The sequence below is a fragment of the Macrobrachium rosenbergii genome, chromosome 53 (genome assembly GCF_040412425.1).
Source record: "Macrobrachium rosenbergii isolate ZJJX-2024 chromosome 53, ASM4041242v1, whole genome shotgun sequence".
Lineage (NCBI taxonomy): Eukaryota > Metazoa > Arthropoda > Malacostraca > Decapoda > Palaemonidae > Macrobrachium > Macrobrachium rosenbergii.
This window is the reverse complement of record NC_089793.1, coordinates 20,538,576-20,565,473: the sequence shown is the minus strand read 5'-3', so window position 1 is coordinate 20,565,473 and position 26,898 is coordinate 20,538,576. Positions and strand designations below refer to the sequence as shown.

The window sequence follows — 26,898 nt, the reverse complement described above, 5'->3', positions numbered from 1 at the left end:
CATGTAAATTTATAGTAATTATAGTAGTGATGATGGCATATATATAAACTTGAAATCTTTTTAAACTGAAAATCGTGAAAATCTTTATTTTCCCTGTGAACAGTCCTAGTTCATTTGTTGATTACCTGTGAATTGCACTCCCGTAAGCAGTCTTATGAATGTTTGCCTGTTTTACTCCCTTTTTCTCTTGCATTGTCTGCTGTTATTTTACTCCAGCATTGACAGAGTTATTATCCCTTAACAAAATGTGATTAGTGTGGTTCTTCATATTAGTAAATGATGGATTGCATATTTATCCAATGTTTCAACTACAGATATATTGTAGCCTAAACTTGAGCAACTTGGACATTATTTGGGACATGTAAGGATGTAAATTTTTGTGTGCCTTACCAAGTAAATGACACTTGTTGCTACATTGTTCATGAGCCCAGCCCACATGCTTACATATTTATGTGAAATGTTCATTAGGTTTTGTGTGTGGATTTATCAAAATACAAGTATAGATAGTAGCTGTGTATGAAATGAGCAGACATAGAAATACAAGCCAATTTTTTTTTAATAGTAGTATGTCTGCATCTGTTGGTGAATTTGTAACTATACAGCAGCTTGCACAACCTCTTGATTACTATCATAATTGGTAAATAACTAAATAGACAAAGAAACATGAAATTTAATGTTGATGAAAAAGATAGGGGTTAGGTAAATTGAGCTCAGAACATTTCAGCTTACCACCACCTTCCATCAGTAGTAGCCATCAAAAGATAATGGATACATTCTGTGTTCTCTCTACACCTATTGTAATAGATATTTTATTTCACAACATTCCTAAATAAGAACGCCATAAAAATATATGATAATGATGTGCATATATAGATGTGCTTAGAATAAATGATTGCATTGGGATATGAAGTACAGGCTATTAACAAGGCAGACCCCCATAGGGGGATAGTGCACCACATCCGGTGCACTGTAGGCATTAGTTAAGGTTCTTCGCAGCGTGCTTCCGGCCCCTAGCTGCAACCCCTTTTGTTCCTTTTACTATATCCATTATTATTGTCTTTCTTCCATCATCTTACTTTCCATCCTTTCCTAATAATTGTTTCATAGTGCAACTGCGAGGTTTTCCTCCTGTTACACCTTCCAAACCTTTTACTGTCAATTTCCATTTTAGCGCTGAATGATCTCATAGGTCCCAGTGCTTGGCCTTAGGCCTAAATTCTATATTCCATTCAATTTACAAGGCAGACAGATGTCCATTAAATATTCATGTGAGTGGGAGAAAGGTACAGAGCCATTAAATATTCAAGTGAGTGGGAGAAAGGTACAGAGCGGTACATAATTGTGTCACTTAACTTGGAAAAAAAGAAACCACCTTACAAAATTTAGACTGGCAAGTAGTGTCTGAATTTGTCTTGTATTATTAACACTGTTATTTAAAATCAAAACAAATACTACAACAGTATGCTCTGCTGATACAGTTAACTCGAGGTAAACCTAAATCCTATGCTGTTTTTAGGGAATTTAGTGATGACGTATAACGAACATAGAAGGCACAGCTACATACAACTTTTCATTAAACTTTCTAATTTCCACAAGTTCATAAATACTCATTTCAGTTGTACTAGTCCATTTCTGAGATCAAAACTGAACATAATTTTTTTATTTTTTAAGTAATGTTAGGCTTTACCAGCTGTCTCAATAATGAGTTTACTTTGCATCTTTTAAATTTGCTATTAAAGCTAAAAGTACCCACAAATAACATTATTCGTGTGTTCATCCACAGGGAAGAGAACAAGAAGCTAGAGTGACTGTCTTCAGGAAAACAGATGAAACCTACAATCTGAAGTTAAAGGCATCACGAGAATTTTATAGTAAGGTACAGTATTTTTGATCTTTTGTTTACTTGGTGATAGAATTTGTTTGCATGAGAACACAACTGTGATTTATCCTTACTTTTTTTTATCCAGCTCAGTTGCTACTCACTTTCTCTCCCTTTTCATGGGATGATTGTCTAATGGAGGTTGTACTAGTCTTAGTCTCAACTTCAAAAGAAGCTTGAACGATACTTTTATCGTAGTGAAGTGGACGTACTAAGCTAAATCCACACAGCATTTTGATTCATTCTGGAATAATGGCATTGTTAACTCCTAGCTTTGATTTACTTTTATTTAAATGGGAAAGACAGGGTTCTGCTGAACCTTTGTCCTAGAGTAAGGTTTGTTGTGGGGAACCAACCGCAGGGATGGGCCTATCAGCTTGATGTATTAGATGCTAGAAGGTTACTGGATTACTGGAATCAGTTTTTCTTTGATGGTATGCTCTGACCAGAAAGCTGTCATTTCTTGGTGGTGGTTGACCATCCCTCCAATATGGTATGTGGCCAGTCTTGTTCCATGCTACAAAAACTCCCACCTGAGGCATGAGTTTTCATAATGAATGGGGTCTGTGTTTGTAGGAAAAGAATTGCAAATTTTTCAGATAATTTGCATTTTTCCCAGACATACCAGACCTGTAGCCTTTTTATTGTAAAACCACCTGCAACCATATGGGTATTTGTCTTTGTTTGCTGAAGGAAAATGAGTTGATAAATGTATGCATGGGTGCTGCCAATTGCCTTTACTTACCTGTCTATAGTTAACTACCTTGTTACCAAGCTTTCTGGTCATTTCCTGCAAATTGTTTCAACAGGAAACTTCCTTTAGTGCCTGCTCCACAAGGACTAGTATGTATGCCTGCCTTCTAGTCATAATTTTCACTTCTAGTATGTGGTCTTTTTTGTGAATGTCACATGGAAGTAATGTCCTGTCTTTGAATGTCACATTGAAGTAATATTCTGTCTTTGAATTGCTAACACTGCTTGGGCCATGAGGATTTGATGACTAACCCATATGACCTAATCTGAATAGATAACATTAATTGCTGTCAACCAAAAATTTAGTGATTGCCCAACCAACACCTTTCAGTCCTTGTAGGGGCTAATGCCGTCACCGCACCTCAAGTAGTGTCTGTATATATAGGTAGATAGATAACATCATTAAATAATTTTTATTCAACTAGATATTGATATCATTATTGTTTACTCCTTTTACTCAGAATAGGAAAGACTTCTTTGGACAGAAGCAGGGAAGATTGTGGCATTTCCTTGGGTTGTTCTGAATAGGAACACTGTGCTAAGGGACATAATAAACAAGAGGAATAGCGTTCTTCCTACAGAATGGTCTCTGAATTTGCAGTTTTGTCAGTTTCTATAAGAACTGTTAATAAATCTGAATGCAGGCACATACATGGCTTGGAACAGAAAGATACCAATATTTAACTTCCACTTCCAGGTCTTCAGCAGTGTTAGTTGGTTATGAATCCTTACGTCTCTTATTTTATGAATGGAAGAGAGATGCTTAAGTTCTTGTAAAACTTCCACATGCTAAAGTTTTCTAAGCTTCCACATGATTCTGATGTTCACATTGACACCATAACCATGTTGTGCTAGAGTGAGGTTTGTTTGGTGTGGACTGAGGATCGTTCCTTTGGTTTTTCTGGCTTATTATTTAGTTGTGCTTGGAAATGTTTGTCTGCATAATCTTTTGCCTTCATTATATTTTTTTCTCTCCAGCTTCTCAGAGATGAGCTGTTTATTGTGGAAACTTGTTTTGCGTGTGGCCTGTTAGGCTTGTTTCATAAGACTTGATATCGCATATATTTGCTTTTGACAGTTTTATTGTTATTGCTACTGATATCAATCAGTTCCTTCTGGAGATTGTGATTAGGAGGCAATGCATATTTGTTGATTGAAGGTTTTATGGAATAATGAATCATAAATTAAAACTGATCTAACCCAGTGTTAGATTATAAGTAAACTTTGTACTGAAAAAAGCATAGCATCACATTTAGGTAATAATGGCTTAATTTGGCCACATTCATTTGACCCACAGATATTAGATAAATAACCCACATGACCAGATCTCTGGGAAAATCCATTGCTATACAGTTTTGTCAGGCTCCTCTTAAACTGATTGTAAGCAATGTAACGGGTTTAGTGGGCATTGGTTCTTTTTCACATGAAACTGTGAAGAATTTATCATAAGGAGCCCCAAGCCATATATAAGAGTACTTGTTTACAACCCAAGTTCTACACTCATTTAATCAATAACATAAATATGTAAAATAAAAGAAAATGCTGGAGGAAAATAAAAATTGAAAGAAAAAATTTGGAACAGTTATGCATCACATCAGTTTTTGTTATGTGTAGCGATCCCCAAACCTTGCAGTTTTTGTCTTTCATAGCTTAAAGTTTTAAATGTTTACAATGCAGTGCAAAGGTGGCAATTATGTCCATAAAGATAAATTAAATGAAACTGATTGCTATAGCTTACAAGAATTAACCTGTATAAATGATGTTCACAATCAGGTTTCTGCACAAGGAACCATGGAATTATGATAAAAGATCATGATGAAAGTGTTACAGTACTTGTGCAGTGATGCCATCACTCTTAGTTGTTAAGTAAATTAAGAAATTAGTAGAGAGGGAATCACTTGATAATATGATGTAGTGTGATTAAAGAAATATGTAAAAAGAGGGAATCACTTGATAGTATGATATAGAGTGATTAAAATAATTACATAATTAAGATGCTCTTAAAAAAAAGCTAAGTAAAACTAGACGGTGGTGACCGGAGAATAAAGAAGTGTAATTTTTTTTTTTTTTATATAAAAAGATTTTATTTGAGCTGTACAGGACAAGTAGGAGGAGGCCCAGTTGACAAAAATGGTGTGAAGATGCATTATTTGTACCCAGGAATCCTGGTAGTGTTTTAAGGCCTTCATTGAGCTCACCCTTAATTTCACATTACCTGTGTCTTATTCTTTCAGTTATTGCGGTTATAAAGTAAAGAGATTTATGTATGTTGTGAACCTGTGTCATGATACAGGTATGCAGTCCTTTATCCAAAATCCTTGGGGCCAGATGTGGGTTGGTTTTTGGAATTTTTCAGATTTTGGAACTATGGGGGTCAAGAGCATAATCAAACATCACTATTGCAGCAAAAATATTTTTTTCCTTTATCCATGTTTGTTCATTATAGTTTATTATTATTTATATTAATATACAGTACTGTTAAATGAATGATATAATTAAGTCACCAATAATAAAATAGTGGGAAAATTAAGACCATAAGTTCACTGACACATTTTATTTTCAACAAACACATTGTAAAATGCAAAAATATACATAATCAAAATAATTGTAATTCAACTTTTGAATAACAATAAGTAAGACTATAAAATACATTTCATCTTATAGATCTTGGAGAGGGTTGTTCTTTATTGTCACTAACGTCGTCATCAGTTTGCAGTCACATTTGAGGACAGTCAGGGAACAGGATTAGGCATGTCACTGTGTGTGATTTTTCATACCAGTATATTTAAAGTTAAAATTATTGTTAAATTCTTGTTTTCTTGAAGAAATAATTATATAAGCCAAATTATTGAGTAATTATTGCCATCAGCGGTCAGATCATGGCATTGTTCAAACTTATGTGTCGTACACACAATTTGGGATCAACATATGTCTAGAACAGAAGTAGAGGGCTGTCATTGGCCAACAGCTCTCCATGGCAACCAGCCAGCCAATCTGGTTTTAGCTGTATTCTGTCTGAGAAAGAAGAAAGTTTTGCTCACGTCAAGCTGACAATATGTGACTTAAGTGCATGGGTTTTTAATACAGTATGTAGTTTTTTTATAGAGTACGAGTATGTATTTTACTGATTACATGAAGAATAGAATGAATTCCTTTTCATTACTTTGAGTGAAAATTTGTTGGTTCATTGATTATTCACTGCAACAAAAGGATTTTTTTTTTTCTTCAGAAGACATTCTGTAGCTTCTGTGACATATATTCAAAACACAATTCATCTTTTTAATCTCTCGAGGAATGTTAATCCAACGCTTTATGCTGACTATTATTTCAATGTCTGTTTTTTGTCTTCAAAGATGTACTGTATTACACTGTTTCACACATCTTTTAAACTTTGAAAACACACACACACACACACACACACACACACACACTCTCTCTCTCTCTCTCACTCTCTCTCTCTCTCCTCTCTCTCTCTCCTCTCTCCTCTCCTTCTGTGCCTATGTGTTAAATACCCTTTTGGTTAAAGAGATTGAATTAGTGATATCTTTTCCTCAGAGGTTCATCTCTTTAATCTCTCGAGGAATGTTAACTAATTTCTGTTTACTGCTGGTCACACCCTTTATAGTCCACATGACCCCAGTAACGTTTTTTGCATCCAAAGATGTATTACCTACCTGTCATCTTTTTACATTATAGAAACACACTCTCACACAGTGTGCATATGTGCTAAGTTAATGTGTGTGTGTGTGCATATGTGCTGATGCCTATTGGTTAAAGAGACTCAAATTACCAGTTTCTTTTCATGAGGGAGAGAGATATTCATCTCTTTAATCTCTTGAGGAATGTTAATCCACTTCTGTTTACCTGCTGGTCACACTGTTTATACTGTAGTCCATGCGACTGACAACAAAAAATTTGTTTTTGTCTTCCAAAGGTGTGTTTACCTGTACTGCACATTTTCTAAAACATTTTGAACACACACACACACACTATGTGCATATGAGAGAGAGAGAGAGAGAGATTTATATGCTGGTCACACCCTCCCTTTATAATGCAAATGACTGACAACAACAAAATTTGTTTGTATTTTGCCTTCAAAGATGTATTACCTTCTACTACACATTTTTAAAACATTATGAACACACACACACACACACAGTGTGTGCATATGTGCTAATACCCATTGGTTAAAGAGATGCAAATTAGCAGTATCTTTCCTGAGAGAGAGAGAGATGTAGGACTCGAAGGCTTGGCAGATATATAATTATTTTATTATCTTGGATTTTTTTTTTATCTTGGGATTTTCTAAGGTCAGAGTTGGGATTTCTTAAGAAAAATAATTTGAGTAGCAGCACACACCCAAATGACTCAGGTTAGCCTGTTTTCAGTTTTTAGAGCTTTTCATTTTTCAGAATTTCGGATGAAGGATTGTCAACCTGTAGAAGTAGAAATATGTTACATAGCCAGTATACACATATGAGAAAATTTTATTTTTGTTTAAATATTGTGAGAAAATGTTATTTTTGTCTGCATTATATTTTCCATATCTCTGCATATTAGGTACTCTGTGTTTTATTCTAAATATGTTCAAGGTGTATTTTTCTCTCAGGTCATAAGAGGAAGCAGACTGAAATTGTTGAAAGTGATAAATTTTTGCTGACATGTCTTATATACTGAGGCTTGTGATGGCTATATCTGCACTGAACAAGTAAAAACTTGCCATTCCCATAACAATACAGTATAAAACAGATGTTTACATAAAATTGGCATTGTTATAGGTGTAAGTAATTAATTGGATAAACTGGAATGAAAGAAACTGTAAATTTAATAACTGACTAACTGGACACACATTTTAATAAAATCTTGTCAGCATTAATAAAGGGGATTTGCAGCATCCCTCCAGCCCCTAGTTGCACTCATTTTGTAGCCTTTTACATGACTTTCATTCCCACACCCTTTCTTCCATCATGCTGTCCAAACATTCTATTGGAATTCCCTTTTTATTGGCTTGACCTCTGAACGGCTCAAAGTGCCCCTGTGCTTGTTTTTGTAGAGTAAATTTCAGCATTGATGGATTCATTCCAACAAATTCCTTATTGATTTGTTACCAAAACAAAACATGAAATTTGTTAAACTTTTTGGGGTGACCTACATTGTCTGCATGTAGTTATCTCTTGCTGTATGATTTACCAGTGGACAATTCATCACATGAAGAATTTGGTTTTTTACCTCTGAAATACTGTTCAGTCCCCTTTGATTGCTTAAGGGGTGTATTATCAAAATTTTCCTCTTCATGCTAGGTTAGGTTAGGGATGATCCAAGTTTGTCTTGCATGTATTTGAATATTTTCCATTATTTTTACGATAATTTCTTATTTTATTCCTTTAGGCCTAGCAGTGCCGCTAACTTTAGCCTGCCAAATGTCCATACTTGTTAGCAGCATGGTATTAGATATTAGACCAGTATTGTCACAAGTACTCTGATGGTTCACAAGAAACAGCATTACAGAGCTGTTGTCTCTTTCAGATGTAATGTAGGAAAGGAAGTAGCATAAATATTTTATTTTGGAAATGTATTCTTAGTTATAAGTGTTGAGAAAGGCAAGATACACTTGTGATTCAATAGTGACATGAATTTTTCTTTTTACAGGTTCAAAAGAATCATGGCACCATGCCTTTCAATATCCGTTCATTTGCTGATGAAAAGAAAGCAAGATTAGGAGTAGCTGAATGTGTATCACATAAGCTAGTTGATCCATATCCTGTATTATATGAGAAGGTAAGTATGCTATATATAGCACATTCATTTCTATCTGTTAATATGAGATAACTTGAAATAGTAAATTTGTATTGAAAATTGCTTGTCAGTATTGTCTGAAATACTGTCAGATTTACTTTGCGAACGCGAGCTGGAATGGCTGTTTCGTTAATGGAATGCTTATATTGTTATTTTGTTTTAAACCATGCAAACCTCTCAAGTATTTGTGCTTTATTGGAGAGAAGACCAAAGGTGTTTAGGCTCTGTCCTGGGAAGGACAGGCCTTGTAAATGGTTCCTCTCCTCTCGAGAGATTGACCCACACGTTTGCTTTATGCCACAAGCATGGTTGTAATCAAAGCAGCCCATGCTCAGATTGTTGGGTTTGGCCTTCTGAACTATGGGTGAAGTCTGCCAGGAAGAAGGAGAGAGAGAGAGAGAGAGAGATCTTCTCCCGTCATGGGAGTGCAGCATCTCCATCCAGTGACACTGAAAGGTTTTCTTTCAGTACCTCACTTCCACAAACTTTCCACTGGTGTTATATCACTCCAAGGAGTGGTTTTCCCTTTGCCGACTCCTACTGTTGCTTTGGTAGAGAGCCGTCTGGTTGGAGGAAGACAACCATCCTGGTTTTTCTCCAGGAATCTTTCTTTGCTCAGTAGAGGAGTTGCCCTCTGGTGGATGCTTGTTCTTTGGACAGTGGGAAGAACTCTAACCTAACCCAACTAAGTTTTCAGGTGCTGTGAAGGCTAGGGGTCTTAGGAAGTTAAGGCCCTCCCTAGGCATCTCGGGGAACCGAGTGTATCTTTGCTTAATGATCATTTGAAGGCTATGAAGGCCCTTCCAGTAAACGCTTTGACTATGAACATGACGACTGCCCCTACTACTCTGGTAACATCACACATGGCATCAGTGATGTGTCCCCAGGTGCTGCGCTGAACGTTGTTTTTTGGTGATGTTCTCCTCCACTCGCTGCTGTCTAAGGCCACACTTGGCAAGTAGTAGTCGAAGAAAACGAGAATAGTCATCGTCATCATCTGTGTCTTTGTTGTCGAGTGCTGTTGCCCCTTCTCCCCTTTCAAAGCTAGCAAGCGGAGAAAGGAGGAAGTTGTCTCACCCTCACATGGGAAGTTGTATAGAGCTTCCAGCGGCCAGCCCTCTTCTGCAGAGAGCAGAGGGGGCTGACGGGTGTCTTGCTAGCGGTACCACGAGTAGTGCTGCACCTGTTGCTGAGCGCACAGGTGTAACTGCTATCAGGAGTTCTCTGGACCTGTGATGTGCTGGTACCGCCCCCAGTAGCCCACCTACCCAAGCCAGCAAGGGTCCCTGGTCTACAGAACTGAGCCTGGCTGCCAGCACGGCCCAGCAAAAGAAGGTGAAGAGAGGGCATGCAGGTGCTCCCTCATCCCCATCCCGCTCTTTGTACCTCTGGTCCTGGGATTGTGACCCAGCCCAATCCCCCCACTCAAGTCTTCTTCACCTGTAAAAGCTATGGCTTCTAAGAAGACTGGAGCATGCTCATGGGACAGCCCCGCCCACGTTTGCAATGAGAGAACTGGGCTCTCAGCCCTGTGTGGACATCGTCTCTTCCATCGTGATTGGTGACGCCGATGGCTTTCCTCCTGTGGTGGTTCTGTTTTGACAGGCTGCAGGATGCTTCATGATCCTCACTGTCCCTTCCACCTCCTTAGGGTATTCTGGGAGCCAGGAGCTGGACAGGACCGAGACCATTCTGGCTTATATCCCAGCTTTCCCAAGATTGCCAGGGCTCTGATGAGTGTCCCTCTCCTGAAGAGGGAGGACCGGGACCTTATGGACCTGAGAGGCGCTTTGTGGAGACCATTAGGATGACATGTCTTTGAATGATTTTGAGGAATAGACTGTTCTTCTGACATTGAATCACTCTGGGAATTTGAGAAGAAACCCAGAGCTGCTATCATTCTACCATGGTCTAGGGGGTGGTGCTATCAGTGCACCTCACACAGTGCACTTTGGGCAATACTTAGGTTCTTAGCAGCGTCCCCTTGGCCCTTAGTTGCAACCCCTTTATTCCTCTTACTGTGCCCCTGTTCATATTACCTTTCTTCCATCTTACTTTCCACCCTCTCAACAATTATTTCATAGTGCAACTGTGAGGTTTTCCCCATTGCACTTTTAAAACATTTTTACTCTCACTTTCCCCTTCAGCACAGAATGACCTCACAGGTCCCAGTGCTTGACTTTTGGCCTAAATCTTAAATGCTTAGGCTTGCTGATGGGGTCTGGTACCAGGTGAAGTCTCTTGCTTCAGGTCAAGAGAAACAAGACACTTCCTCCGCCCCTAGCTTGCCAGAGTAAATATTATGTGTCCTGGGAGATTGCCAACAAAGTAGGTTGACCTGGACCTGACTTGCCTTTGTCCCAGTCTGTCGCTACAGTGTCTCCGTTTGGAGACCATGGCACTGGAATCAACTGCAATGGCAGCATTCCAGACAGTCTCATGGATTGATATTTGGTCCCTTACAGTTGCCAAGGTCGCTTCCTCTTTGGGCACTTGTACACCCAAGGAAGACAGTGTTTAAGAGACTGATGCTGTGTGGAGGTATGGCTTTTACCTACCTTGCCCATCAGATAGTAAACTTGTGGGCAAGCCTAGTGTTGGAGGGGTGAGATGCAGTACTGCTTCAACTCTAGGTTTGTGGGTCCCAAGTCAGCTTTGGTGCTCAGGAATGGACAGATACCGAGATCCTCTTCCCTCGTTGCTAGAGGTGAGGTGGAGGCTATGGTGGACAGGCTTCAAGCCAGCAGCAATGACAAGATTGTTCACCAGGCAGTGTCAGAGAATGTCCTAGACTTCTTGGCCCATGGTAAAGATACCCAGTCTTCTTATGGCCCATAGCAAAAGGCTCATAGATGTGCCCCTTTCAGACCCCTCTGGGTCAAGGAAGAGGGGCAAGGGAAAGGAAGGAGGTCACTAAGGATGGTTGGAGGATCCCTGTTGAGCCATTAGGCAGCTTAGCAGCGATATGGAGTGGAGACCTGTGTAGTGGATGTCCTTTGTGTGGGATATTTATTAGCCTTTGAGTTTCTGCCACCCCTCACTCTTGAACCAGTCTGATTCCAAACATATGTTCCTGGCTCATAGAAGGATCTCACCCTGTGGAAAGAGGTGACTGCTGTGCTTTGGAAAGGCACTGTGGAAGTATTTAAAGACGTCTCCAGGAATTTACAGCTGTCAGTTCTTGGTAGAGAAGGTGACAGGCAGCTGAAGACCTGTCATCAACCTCCCTCCATTGAACTGGTTTGTTCACCAGACCCAGTTCAAGATGGAAACTGTTCGCTTAGTTCTTGGTTCCATCAGAGAGGGCAACTTTGTGCTGTTGTTGGATTTGAAGTACTTCTGCTTTACCCTTTGGGGGATGATGTTCCAGTTCAGGGTGTATGTGTGTGTTTCTCTTTCTCTCTCTCTCTCTCTCGCTCGCAAGGTTCACTGTGATGTTCATGTTGATCTCAGGTTTGGCTCATTTGCTCGAGATACACCTGAGGTACCTGGACAATTGGTTGGTCCTAGTGAGCTCATTGCTGCAGTTGCTTCAAGACAGAGATGATGATCTCGAGTTTTATCATGACCTGGGTGTAATGATCAACTAAGAGAAATTGGATCTCATACCCAAGCAGAGGGTAAAGTATTTGGGGATCCTGATAGACATGCCAGCAGCGAGAAATCTTCCCTTCAGAATCTTGTATCAGCAGGTTCAGAAGGGTAGCGCTTAAGTTCCTGTCATGACAAGAGCAACCTGCTCAGCAATGACAGGTCTTTATGGGTCACCTGTCATTGGAGAAGCTGGTCTCTCATGGGTGGCTTCACCTCTGCTTCCTTCAGTGGGGGATGAAGGAATTTTGGTCTCTAGCAAGGGACCTTCCTTTCTCTCCTATTCCTCTATCAGAAAGGGAGAAATCTAGCTTGGGGGTTAGATGACAGGAACCTCTTTGATAGGAATGTCTCTTGACACTCCCCTCCCAAGATGTTTCTGTTCTTGGACACATTGACTGAGGGAGTTAGTTTTGTTGTGCTTTAACAGCTTTGTATCTTTCCACTTAACTGAGATTCAGGCAATGTATGCAATTGGCTTGTGAAGCATTGATTGAAATATTTTCCTCAATACATACCCATTATTAAGACAATTTCTCTCCTTGCCCCTAATCCTTACTGTTAAGGTTCAGCTATGTATAATTTACTGCTATGGATCAGCTAAACAAATGAGGAACATGGTAGACAGGTGAGAACCAGTAGATCTGACATACTGGTTCATATTGAATGGTTTTATAAGAAGTTAAATTTTTATTCACCTCTTCAAGTGTGATGGCTTGTGTAGGATCATTTGTGACTGTTGAGGTAAAATGAGTAAGTTTTGAAAGAATTTAGCTCATTAATTTTCTCTGCAAAGTACTCATGAAGAGGGGAGGATCTTTGGAAATAGTATTTACAGGAACAAATATACTTTCATCATATTCAATATGTAAAATTGTTGCTCAGTAATAATACTAACTTTATAGAGTTCATTGTGAGACTGAATGTTATAACTCAAATAAAAATCTTTATATAGCACAAGTAAAGAAGTTCCTGGAGACACTCGGACTGTTTGGTAGTGTTTAGTACTTTGTTCATCATAGGTATAATTATTGAAGGGGTTGTTCTCTTGTTTATGGTTTTATGTAAAGCATTTTGTGTAATGTTTGTTTCTGTTATCTTTTCAGTCAGGTGAATTTGTAGCTCAGTTTAAATTCACAGTTTTGCTTATGCCAAGTGGACAACACAAGATCACAGGCCTACCATTTGATACTGAATTATTTGAATCTGAATATAAAATAGAAGATCCTGAACTAAAGGTAAGTCTCTTGAATTTGTATGGTCATTTCAATTTAAAATGTGTCTCTTGAATTTGTATGATCATTGCAAATGGCAAGTAGAGTCTAAAAGAGCATCACAGTTACCCAACTGTTTTCAGTATGCATATTGACTGTCAGCTAACAGTCCTTTAGACTACACACACAGCATTAGTATAGTGGCTTAGATACGTTTTTCAGGAAGTTAATTTCAAATTATTTATATCAAAAGTTTCAATTTATTAGATAGAATCTTAATTTTATTCTTAAGAACATACCATTTTGGGCTTGCCTTATATGAGTTTGGTTTGAATTATCTAGTACTAAATTAAAAGTAAGAAATGTGTCCTATCGTCAGATAGCCGATTATTTAATAAACCCCATTAACCAGTCCCAGAACACCTTGTACTGTTAGAAGTATCCAATGTTCAGCCAGTAACAAGTATCAAATATGAAAAAATTTAAAGCCAACTTTGTGATCTGATTAAACTGATAAATGATGGTGATCAACATTTTCACACTATTGCATCAGCAGCAAGTTGTTATAGAGTGGTAATTTGTGGTGAAATTAACTGGTTAAAGTAGATTATTAAATGATTTTACCAGGTTTCTATGTTATAGTACATAATTATAGTTCGATAGTTGAACCCGATTTTGTTTTATGTAGACTTCTAATCTTAAAAAGGGGAAAGCTACTATAAAAACGTCTGATGTAGATGACAAAGTTACCTAACCAAAATTTTATCTGAATTATAGAAATGTACTTTGTTAAACATGTCAGAAATATGATCTTAGGGCCATTTTTGTGACCTCTTGTTAAACTACTTAGTCAGTGTAGAGAACTGTGCCATTTACTATATGTTGAAGTTTGTCAGACGAAATGTATTTTTTACAGTGTTTCATACTGTTTGTGATCATAGTTATTTTCCTTTCAAACACCTAGGGTATATTTTTTATTATGAAATTATTTTCACAGCAAGTTATCACTGCATCCATCAGTAACAAGAATGCCAAGAAGAAGAAGAAGAAGGCAGAAAAAGAAGCTGCTACAGTAGTTAAGAGTGAAGATTAGCAGGCATCATTTTAGAATAGTACTGTTTTACCCCAGTAAGCCTCCAGCAATCCAGGGAGACAGTTCAAACATTGCCACCAGTGTTTGAGGGAGGAACAAGACGCCGCTACATCACAAGATCTTTTTAATCCTCATGGTCCATTGTACATCGGAGTAGTGAGAAATAGTTTTTTGTACCGATACCTCAACTAGGTCAATCAGTGTATGCCTAGAGTTTACAGAACACATGGTTAATGGCATACCCAAGTCTCTCAGTTGTAACACTGTGATGAGCTCTCTCTTTCATTATTGTACTTACTTCTCTTTTGAAGCTTGTTAGGTCTTCAATATTTCTTTAATTTCTCTTTTATTTTGGGGAAGGGTTTTTGAATTATTTAGGCCAATGGATTAAGCTTCATAATACATAGGTTATCATTCCAGCAGCATTTTATATCTAGCACCATTCAGTGTATTGATGGTGGTTTAATTTTTATTTATCTCTTACTTGGTGAAGTGGTTTAAAGTGGTTGAACAGCAGCTAAGAATTGTGATTTTGTCTACACCTGTATCTCTTGAGAAGTAGATGTTATATTGCATGTCATTGGTTTTCAGTGTTTGCATGTTAGAGTTCTGTGGAAATTTATGGTTATAGCATTTTAAGAGTAGGTTTGTATTCAAGAGCACTGTCTTAGCTTAAACTGCTTTTTTCATTTCTACTGATTCAAGTTTGAACTTTTTTATGCCAAATGTGAACTCCGTATTACAACTGAACTTTCATCGAGCATCTCTGCCTCAGATGTTATATGTGAACATTTGTACAAATTTTGGACTCATCCACGTTGATGGCAATAAGACTCGAGTGCAAGTAAATTTTTGCCATTTGTTTGTGGTCCCCTTTGATTTTAGAGGAAGCATTTAGTCATGATGAGAATGTGGAATTATGGCCTAGGAAGTAAGGAATTGTCATGGTTGTGGTAGCAGTGGTATCTTTTATTGGAATATGTTCAATTTAATCTAACTGGGGAAGGAAAAAGATATAGCTGTTGTTGACATTGCCATGTTATTAGATTTTCTGTGAAACTTTATCAACAGTTGATTTGGGTTTCCATTAGAATTCTTGGGTCACGAATGTCACCATTTTGTGTTTTTAAGTTGAAAATTAAATTGCTCTAGCATATCCGAATATATGAACAAGCTGAAACTTGTCATGGTACATTGATATGGTTTGGTAGACATACAACCCCAGATACAGAAATTTACAATAATTGTATTTTTTAAAGTATTTATCATTACAGGATTATTAGCTTTCATTTAAAGTGCAATTATTAATTTTACTCAACTATGTTTTGGTTTTGAGTTCTTTTCATATTGACTTATACAAAATTTTCGAGTTAACAATCTTATGCCTCGGAAGATCACATGGAAGGTTTCATTCAGAATTGGTCATAATGCGTACCGTCCAGATAGTTTATGTTATTTTATTTTGTGATGGCAATGCTACACAGTTACAAAATCTGCTGAATAATTAACCTTTAAATTTGTTTTTTGCATTAGTGACTTGTTTCCTGAATGAAGGAAATTTGAGAATTCATTTGGTTTGAGAGGCACTTTAATATCTGTTGGTGTAAATGTGGGAAAGTTTTGTTTTTATTTGGCTATTTCCTAAAGGGTATTTGAAGCCACAAGTGGCTTTTTAGTTTTAAAGTGGCAGATTTATGTTGGCAGTGTTTTTTTAAGTTTTGTTGTACAGTATTAGAAAAGTTAAAAAAAAAGGTAAGACAGATAAAGGCTATATATTAAAGCTTTGTTAATAAGAGCATATTATTTTTAGAAGATGTTAACAAACCAATATATATTTATTAACAAAAAGTAGTGATATTTGGTCTCCCAGTGTTGTTAGTATTCCTTCATACCCTTTCCATGTTTTATTGTAAATGGTTTTTTACCATTTATGCAGAATTGTAGTGGAAGTGAAAAAGGGGAGAGTTGCATTCACAATCATTTACAATTGTTACAGATTTCTGAAGTAGGAAGTGGTTTGTATGGAGTATTGACTAAATAGAATTGTAAAGCTTTTCATTTGGTAAAGATGTGTTTTTGATTTTCTCATTGTCTCCCCCTAGAGATTAAATTTAAACTTACACAATTTTTTGTAATATTAGTACAGTACTGTATTTTGACTTAGTGTGTCTGGCCTAGCATTCTATGCTACCTTGAGGTTGAGGTGAAAGGAACAGCATGTGTAGTGGTGCCAGACATTTTATACGCAGGTTTTCAAATCCAGAAAATAAAGCCCTTGTTCACATTTGTCCTTATTTATTCCATGTTCTCCTAATGGTTCACCACTTTGTTGAAGTGGGGCCTTGCATGATGCAAGAAAGAACCTGGCAACATCAATTTATTGGGCAGGGTTTCCACCCTGACAGTATTGTCTTACTGCCACAGCCAATTCATAGACTCAAATAAATCCTAATTAGGTCAAATTTCCATTTGTTACTTTATCCCTCCTTGCCCTGACCTTGCTGATTTATTAAAGATGATGACATATACATGGTTTTGATTAAGCATTTGACTGCTCTTGCAACATGGAGTGCAAGGTTGGGTGGCATCCTTGACCCATTGCAATCTGGGGGGGGGCCAGAGAGAAGGCAGCCGAGAAGCAACGTCCATATGCTTCAAAAGTCGGGCATCAAAGTTTTTTTTTTTTTAAGTTCATCTTTTACAGTGGAGACTATAAATGCTTTCAAGTATGGGAGATGGTGCAGTTGAATGCCATGCCTCTGCAATGGTAAAACTGGATTTTCTTGTGGCCAAATGAGGGCAAACTTATCAAACCTAACCCTCAGAGCTTGGTCTGACTGCTACGGACCAATGATCCTTGAGGCATCAAGAGTAAAAATAGATTTGGATAGGTCTTTGTGTGTTCTTGCCCTTGTGGCCCCTGCAGGTGGGAACAATTCGTATTATGAACCCTCCACCTTCAAATGCTCTGTTAAATATCCCTCAAAATTCTGTCAAGTAAAAAAAATAAACATTACAACCTATTGAGGTACCAAATAGAACAACAAAATTCAGTCTGAATTCAACAATGACATTTTGACTATCCATATGGAAACTAGCATTGGTCAAGGTTCTTTATAGAAATGACAAATTATGCAATCACTAAAACTTGATAACTACATATTCATTAAATGAAATGACCAATACAAAGCAAAATCAAATTGTGGTTGGTAGAAACAATTACCAAAAATTGATGGCACAAAAGAGTAAGGGGAACCTTTCAGTAAAAGTGAACTAGTTATTCTAACCTGCTAGAAAAATGAAACCTTTGGTGGAAAAATGACATTTTCAAAAGTCAATTACATTTAGCATATAACTATAAAAAACCAGAGATCCTTTACATAAGGAATTACTTATTGGCTGAAATGGCATTTAACTTTAAACAATTGATGGAGTGTAAGTAGTTAACTGTCGACTCTGGGTGGCAGGCCAGTCTGTGCTCTTACTTTGCCTTTTGGCCCAGGAAGCAGAATGAGGGATGGCTGAGGTAGGCTTATAACTGTAAAGGACCTTCTATTGGTGAGTATCCAAAGAAGGTGAGGAGGCAGCAGCAGACGAAGACGACGATTTCTACTTTTCTTTTGACTTCCTCTTCCGAGACCTCTTTTCAAGATTGCAGTGAGTAGCTGATCTCCCCTACAAGCAGGAGCAGTGGGAGCATGCAGAGAGGTATGGTTCACAACCCCCTCAGCAAGTCTCAGCCATAGCAAGGCCATCAAGACTGAGTTCCTTCCCACGTCCTCAAAGTTCTGATGGCTGGAGACAGCCCCACAGTAAAAGCCATAGTCTCTTCCTGGTGATCATAAACTGCCACATCAAACGGACGATCTCCAAACGTCTGTCAGAGTCCCTTAGTAGCTCTCACCACGCCTTCCCTGGTCGGTCACAGACTGAATCTGGAGCATAAGCTTTGTAGTTGGGAGGATGGTGGTGAAGTGAAACGTTTCGAGTTCAGGTACACTGGTCCTGTCTATCGACTCAGGACAGGTGAGAGATACCTAGTACCCTTGCCATACCTGATGGAGGCTGAAGCCCCGATGGACGAATAAGGCTGTCGGTAGCCGTCAAATCATGTTGACAGCAGTCGTGCACCTGATCTGGGAGGCGTTTCTGTTCAACAAATGTGGTTTGACCATCTAAAGACATGCTACAATCCTAGAAGCAGGGTCTCTCACAGAGAAGAAACTGGATAAATCCTCTTGCCTTTCCTGGGTGAGCAGACCAGTAGGCCAAACATCATAACCTGGGACCATTGCACTGTTCCCCGCATGAAGTGTAGGTGGGCAGGGGTTGAGTAAGAGCTCAACTCCGCTCTCTTTGCTTGGTAGGTCCAGATCTCGTGAAGCTGGTACCGTTACACCAGAGTGCGATGAGACCCCCGTGACGGCTGCTCCATATAGATAAGATAAATCAAAGTTGCAGTACTTATAGTACCATTGTAAGAGATCATGCCTACTCGTAAAGAAAAGTTGTTCGCTGTCAGAAGCCCTACAGGACTTATCTGCAGTTAGGGAGAGCACTCTTCTTCTCTGCTTGGTAACTTTTGGAAGAAGAAAGGGAGGAAGATGACAGCATGACGAAAATATGAAGAAGATGACAAATTCTTGAATTCTACATGATCGACAATGTTCCTGTGGGAACAGAGTGGAGGAATGTTCAAAGCAAACATCTTGTGAGGCTATCCCAAGGTGAGCAGCATGTACACACGAAGGTGGGTAAGGGCTGACCCGGGGATTGACTGCGCACTCTCAGGCATGAATTCGGAATATCTTCAAGATGTTCCCCCGTCTTCTTTGAGGCCTTGGCAGAAGATTGTATGGGGAGCTCGTTGGTAGCTTCTCCAGGTGTGTGGACTGGCAAGTTGGCTGTACCGTTATGGGATCCTGGCCACATACTTGGGAGAGTACTGGTAGGAGGTGAGGCAGTACTTGAATGCTGTGTGCTCACTCCTAGTCGGTGTCATGAAGGTTCGTCAGCGATAGAAGAGCCTACACCATCCTGTGGGAGTGACTCACAATACTGGTAAAGGTAACTCAGGGTTTAAGAAACCGAAGTACCTGGAGTGATGCAGGTCTCCTTGGAAGACTGCACATCTGAAGCTCCTGAATCACAAATCTTTTGTGCATCAGTTGCTTCTATTACCCGAGAGACTCCACCAGCCTGTGGGGGTGACCCACAATACTGATAAAGGTAACTCAGGGTTTCTATCAAACCTAAGTACCTGGGGGTGATGCAGGCCTGCTTGGAAGACCACACACCTGAAGCTCCTGAATCATGAATCTTTCGTGCATCAATTGCTTCTATTACCCAAGAATTCAAGGAATCTCAAGCAGAAGTAGGCACTATACCAGCCCTCAGAGTACTTCCACGGTACTGGTAAAGGGTAGCTTGGGTTTTTGAAGAAACCTGAGTACCCAAGGTGACGTGATTCCTGCTTGACATTCGCACACCTGGAGCTCCCAAGTCACGAGTGGATCAATCATCGGTTGCTCCCTCTACTCAGGTGTCCGAGGAAACTTGAGCAGAAGAAGGATTATACCAGTCCGTGGAATTAACTCCATGATACTGGTAAAGGTAACTCAAAGGTTTCAGTAAACAAAGTACCGGGTAAATACGATTCTCATGGAGTTCATATCGACTTCCAAATCCGTACAAGACAATGGTTGGTTTGCTCCTCTGCCTCTGCCGGTGTCACAGAAACATGGGCAGAGGTACATGCAGGCAGTCCCCGGTTAATGGTGGGGGTTCCGTCCCCGGCAGAGTGCCATTAACCAAAAATCGGTGATTGTAGCGCCAAAATCCCAGCTTAACGGCGCTGTTAACTAGAGATCGATGATGAAATCCCCACTTAACAGCACCATTAACCGGAGATCAGCGCCAAAAATCTGGTTAATGACATCACTAGCAAAGTGCCGTAACACTGAAACGGCGTTAACCGATGCTGCTTGTACTAGTCCAGGAAAAAAGGTGACATGGGTTACCCCTTCAACATGTCGTATCTGCAGAGGCCTGCAACACAGTTCCCAAATCCGAAGACTTGGGAGAGCACCCAGTAAATGAAGGCAAAGACGACGATGAATCAATTCTCTTCTTCAACTTCTATCACAAGACCCTTACAACATTCCCGAGGAATGAGCGCACACACACTATGGACACTCTCTCTCTCTCTCTCTGAGTTGAGCCACCGGTTCCATGAGAACACGTGCAACAGCTGCTTCATGCCCACAGATGAATCAAAAAGAGCGACTGGCAACATACAGGGCAACACTGCAAATATTGCCAGCGAGAGAACCCTTACTTCCCAAGTACTTGAGCTCTACAACATCTGAAAAAACTAAAACATTACAACTGCTTAAGAAATTTTCAGCATATAAACCTTCCTTCATAACAGTGAAGGAATAAATCACTCCTGAGAGAATGTATGAATGTTATAGAGCAAAACACGTACGCGAGATGAAAAACCAGTTTAAGCTCGTTGCCTTGGCAATGTTACAACCAGTTTGATGCATCATAGGTTAATAAAAGTCATAAGGTTTGCATGTATCAGCATGAACCACTACATCAGAATAATGAATGTGTAAACTCAAGAGTAAAACAAGGTGTTGTATTTGCATATACATATAACACATTATATTTATATATCAGCAATATCAACAATATGCTAAAACATAAAGTTGAACGGCAGGCAAAGAGGAGAAGAGTGCATGTCCTTCCTCACCAACAGCCAAAAGCAAAGTGGGTGTATACTGACTGGGTGGGCAGGACTCCCACCCACAGTTGGTAGTTAACTAAATACTCCATCACCTTGTTTAAAGTTAAACGTCGGTTTCCAGCTGTGCTGAAAGTAACTCCTTACATAAAGGACCGACGGTTTGCATACTGTGTAGGAACAACTAAAATTTTGATGGCCAAGATCTTCATTTGAAAAAGTTTTGGGTAGAAACGGAGAATTTGGGTACAATGCAAAAATTACATTAAATATGGTCATAATAAAAAGGGCTATAGCAACTCCAGATGTGCATGCTGTGGATCAAATGATAAAACAACAAGGGAAGCTGTGATGAAACAGCGTTTACAAACAGTGGTCAGAATAGCAATGCAATATCTGAAGTGAGCACATCATATATAAAACAATTTAAAATACTATAAACTATAACTGGAATGTCCATAGGAGAAACTAAACATGAACTTTCAGTAAGAGGGTGTAATGATCTAACAAAAAATCTGTTTGAAAACATGATCCAAAAATGTACTTTACTTTAAAGTTGAAAGGCTGCAGTCTCAGAACACATCTTTCAATATGCAAAGGAGGTTTTGACTTGGTAGAACAGATTACTTCGAGTGTTTTGTGATCACTTATCAATTCAAAATGAACACCTACAACATACAATCTAAATCTCTCACAAGTCCATACAACGGAAAGTGCCTCATATTCTGTCTGAGAGTAATGAAGTTCAAAATTTATCAATGACCTATTAGTATACATAACTGGTTTGAAACTTCCATCATTTTGTTTTTGTACTAAAATAGGTCCAAGTCCAACTGGACTAGCCTCTACAACCACTTGGGTATGTGATACAGGATTAAAATACATCATGCTTTCAGCAGACATAAGCCTCTTTTATTAATTCCTGAAATGAATGTTCCTGTTCACTTCCCCATTGCCAAGTTACATTCTTTCTTGTTAACCTTCTTAAAGGCTCTTCTACAGTTGACAAATTATTGATAAACCTACCACAGCAATTTACTTGACAAATTATTGATAAACCTACCACAGCAATTTACAAGACCAAGGAAACTCCTAACCTCATTCACATTCTCTGGCATTTTAGCATCATTTACAGCTTTAACTTTATCATCAGTAGGCTCAAAGTTATTCTTTGAAGAATGTGTCCCATAAAAATGAGCTTTTCCATACCAAAACTATATTTATCTGGGTTTAGAGTTAAATTTCTATTGCGCATGTTGCCAATATCTTTTCCAACCTACTGTCATACTCTTTAATATCATTACCAAACAGAGTTATGTCATCAGCTAATACTCAGACTCCTTCACACTCCACCAAAACTTGTTGAGAAACTTCAGAAGCACAGCAATCTTTTGTACCTGAACAACCCTTTATGAGAAACAAAAGTAGTCAAATACCTACTCTGGATCTAATTCAATTTGATGGAATCCCACTTTGAATCAAGTCTGGGAAATATAATGGTACCATTCATGTCAATTAACAATTCATCTATTGTTGGAATAGGGTGCCTAGTTCTTAAAATAGCATCACTAGCTCTCCTCACATCAACACACAATCTCAATTCATCAGTTATCTGGTTTTGGGGCAAAAACAGGAGTTGAAACCCATTCAGTAGGACCTTGAACTGGCTCAATAATATCTAAATCTAAAAAATCATCAAGATATTTAACATATTTAATGCTAGGGCTATATCTGTACTACGTAAATTATTATCAATGACATCATTTTTCTCAACAACAATGAAATCTGTTTCAACACATGCTCTCCCAGATAAGGACTCAATCTTTGCCCTAAATTCTCCTCTCATCTTTAATGGGGCCTTCACACCATAAGGATATAAATGCTTTTTACAATCTGTCAAAATTACAGACTCGCTTTAACTTATCAAAATCACTTGCAGTAATATTACATGAAACACCAGAATCAATCTGAAATTCAATAGGTATACTGTATTATTGACGTTAAATCTGACTACTGGATATTTTATTTACATTTTTGGCATGAAATAAATAATGGCCCTCATAAAGATAATCATCTTATGTCTTGGCCTGTAAATCTTTTACCATATTAAAATGCCGATTATGACTAGGTTGACCCCTTTGGCCTTGGAGTAATTTCTAGTACCAACACCTCTTCCCCTGGGCATTTTCATACCACGTTGCGACACTGGTAAAATTTTATAAGTTGCCAATATAACATATTACCACGTAACCTAGGGGTGTTTACTGGTTAGGATTTTGCTGTATTAGCTATGGAGGTGGAGGGAGAGGGGGGTATTGTCTTACCTTATAAGTAGTAATTTGATGAAGAGCTCTTTTCAAAAATGTAGGTTACAATTTCATATTGGCAACTTATAAATAATACCGCAACACTGGCACTTTCTGATCTGAGTCACAGGTAGGATAAGAAACTATGTTGGACCTACAAACACAACCCAAATGACCTATCTTACCACATTTCTGGCACGTTTTATTTCTTGCAACACTGCAATCGCTTTGCCAATGACCTAGTAGGCCACAATGCCAACAACTCTGATTCATGCTAGGCATTTCTCAGCCAATTAGTAGAATGCACAAAATTTCCTGTATTTCCTCCCATTTTTGCATGAAAGGTTCCACTACCTTGGGGCTGGTAACCTAACTCATTTATTCGGAGAATATTATCTTGCAGAGTTGTCTTCAATTTGCCTTGCCTGGCTCTCAGCCATTTCATGAGCCCTTGCCATTTCAGTAAAATTTTATAAGTTGTCAATATAAAATAATCCCACTGGTTACAATTCTGCTGTATTACCTATGGGGTGGAGGGGATGGTATTCTTACATTATAAGTCGTAATTTGGTGAAGAGTCTTTAAAATGTAGGTTACAATATCATATTGTGTAATGGCAACTATAAAATAATACTGCCATTTCTACTACTATGTTATCTAATGTCAAGTTTCTCTCTCTCAAAAATCTGACTCTTAACTTCTTAGAAAAACACTTTTCAATTATCTGATCTCTTCACTCCAGCTGATACTCACATGATTTAGTCAAATTTCTTAGCCTTATTGGGTATGAATCCATCAGTAAATTTTCTAAGTTGCCAATAAGACTCCAGCCAGCCATTTTTGCATGAAAAACCATTTTGGGTTTTTTCATGCAAATTGATTAGAAATGATAGGGCACTAAAAGAACCTTAAAATACAATATAACTTAACCTAGGGGTGTTGCATTGTAATTTTTTTAAATGTTAGCTATAGTGGGAGGGACGGCATTCTTACCTTATAAGTCATAATTTTATTAATTCTTTATTTTATTATTTACTTTAGTGTTTATAGGGTTCAAAACCTTGAGAATGAAGGCTCTTTTCAAAATGCCGGTTATAATTTCATAGCGTGTATTGGCAACTTATAAAATAATACCAATCCATCCTTTCAGCCGGACCCTGGCAAGCCTGCCTGAAAACGTGCCTCTCATACCTGCTACGTTCTTTTTTTTTTGGGGGGGGGGGCATAAAATGGTTATCTAGCGCTGTAATTGCCTCATCAAAACTATCTCCAGCCAAATACGATGTATCTCCATACCTGAACTTGGTGGAGCAATACAGAACTCTCTCGGCCATCTTCAATGACCACTAACCTTCTAAAGACTCCTTCCAGTCTGACCATTTCTGTGCCACATTTGACGGCTCCTCGAGGGGAAAATGCTGCTAGGGGTGTTAATTGTAGTGGCGTAGCCATGGTTTCCCTTAGTTTCAGCTCGTCTACTGTTAGGTACTCCTGCCGGTGCCTACAGTTCTCCGGTTTTCCGACTTAGCGGGGTCTTGTCACCTGACAAAAATATATCAACAAAACAAAATTGGCGGCAATACGCACAATGTTCCCAAGAGTTACGGATACAGCATATTACAGAAAACTGTTTCTTTTAAAACACTAAGGAACACACACACACTACATCTAGCTTCTTGGATTGTTTAAACCTATGGTTACTGAGGAAAAGGCTTTTATCATTTTTATGGTTCAGTCCATGCAGTTCACACATTCCACTGAACTAAGCTATTTTGGCTAAATTTACTTAAAGAAATGAAAGCAAAACTATGGCAACAGGTTGTACTCGCATCAAAATTGCTTCGACCTCAAGAGGGATACAATCTCTTGTAATCTCTCAACAACGTTCAGCAGTTGAAAGTCAATATTCACTTGGTTTTGCTTTGTTTCCTCTCGTTTCTTATTATCGTCAGGATCTGGGTTTGAAAGATGATCCTCGTATTTCCACAAGAATAGTTAGCGCGGCGCATCCAAGGACTTTACATTATTAGGAGTTATTTTCATCATGAGATCTATAATCATCGATCATGCGGATAGCAACATTTAGTTGTCAATCCAAGTTAGTTAACCAATAAGAAACGTGACAGAAGTTTACAATAAGCAATGAATGAAGCAAAAAACTTTCCCAGATTTGCGTTAAAATATAATTAAAAGTGAACCTTCCACACTGAGGCAAAAAGAAAAACTGTTGAAATTGTCAGGACTTTGTTATAATATTAGTTAAAAAAAAAAGTGACGACTTTTCTAATCCGGATTTTGTAACTATTTAACACCGAGGTGCTTTCTGACCATCGGCCAGATTATTTCTGAACAGTGAATCATGAACCTTCCTCCATTTGGCTCTGCAGATTTCAGTGGTCCCTTGGCTTTAACGTTAGCGCATTAATTCAACGATGGGACCCGGCAATTGGAATGCGGGGTTCGGCAGACAGCAGCTATTTCCATGTGAACAGAAGGAAGGGATCCGCGGGAACGCTCAACTTCAGAACAAACAGACAGGAGTATCTCCTCAGATAAATACACACACGCACATACAGACACACACACACACAAGTTAACTTGTCTTTAGTCTAACATCAGTTAAGGAATATTAAACTAGTTTACATGTGGGCAGACAGTTATTCGTGGTTTTAATCAAACTTTTGTTGAGGGATCTCTTCCTTCTTCCCAGGCACTGCGCTGGTTAAGTTGGATCCGTTAGTTTCTAACTGGTAATGCGATTTGCACCAACTCATAACGATAACTTTGGCACCAATAAGAGCGATGAGGAGAAAGAAGTCTAAGACATTGGGGTGTGTAGTTACGTTATTAATTAGGCTGAATTACACAGGGTGGTACTGAATGGTCAGTGACACAATCCTAGTATAATCTCGTAAGGTTAAGATACATACCTGTAGAGCGAGAAGCTTAGTACAAGCTATGAATGGATTAATGAAATGCGGAACTGGCCAGGCTTTTGAACCTCATCCATGGCGCGCCACATCCACGTCTATATTAGCGCAAAGTGTGGTTTCTCCATGCTAGTGGTAAACAAAACGTGAAAAATGAAAAGAAAAATAAATGTACATATGCGCATGAAACTGATGGGACAAGCAAGAGGAAATCCTCCATAACTTGTGAGCATACGCGTTATTTACATATATATATATATATATATATATATATATATATATATATATATATATATATATATATATATATATATATATATATATATATATATATCTTTTGAATAGATCGGAAAGCAGAAGTGATAAAGTATGAAAAATCAGTATCAAAGAAGTCAATGCAACAGAGACGATCACCTACAAATATATATATATATATATATATATATATATATATATATATATATATATATATATATATATATATATATATATATATATAATATATTCTGTATATGAGCGTTTTGTGACCTGATTTAATCTTGAAGGTGTATTATATATGCGTGCTTAATATAAATAAATTTGTTTCTG

The 26,898-nt window shown here is 38.4% G+C and overlaps 1 protein-coding gene and 1 long non-coding RNA gene across 2 annotated transcripts in view; one reads left to right on the top strand and one right to left on the bottom strand.

The window, feature by feature from the left end:
• LOC136834340 (proliferation-associated protein 2G4) overlaps positions 1-16,610 on the top strand; it is a 30,228-nt gene extending 13,618 nt beyond the window's left edge. Inside the window, exons 4-7 of the mRNA XM_067096844.1 lie at positions 1,784-1,876; positions 8,282-8,410; positions 13,126-13,257; positions 14,231-16,610. Of these exons, the coding sequence (XP_066952945.1) occupies positions 1,784-1,876; positions 8,282-8,410; positions 13,126-13,257; positions 14,231-14,326 (450 nt within the window). The 3' untranslated portion in view covers positions 14,327-16,610. The remainder of the gene's footprint in view (positions 1-1,783; positions 1,877-8,281; positions 8,411-13,125; positions 13,258-14,230) is intronic.
• On the bottom strand, positions 15,769-24,946 carry LOC136834341 (uncharacterized). The gene is made up of 2 exons (XR_010851749.1): positions 24,732-24,946; positions 15,769-17,316 (listed from the first exon to the last, which is right to left on the bottom strand). It is a non-coding gene; the product is annotated as an uncharacterized lncRNA (long non-coding RNA).
• Positions 24,947-26,898: the final 1,952 nt, after the last annotated feature.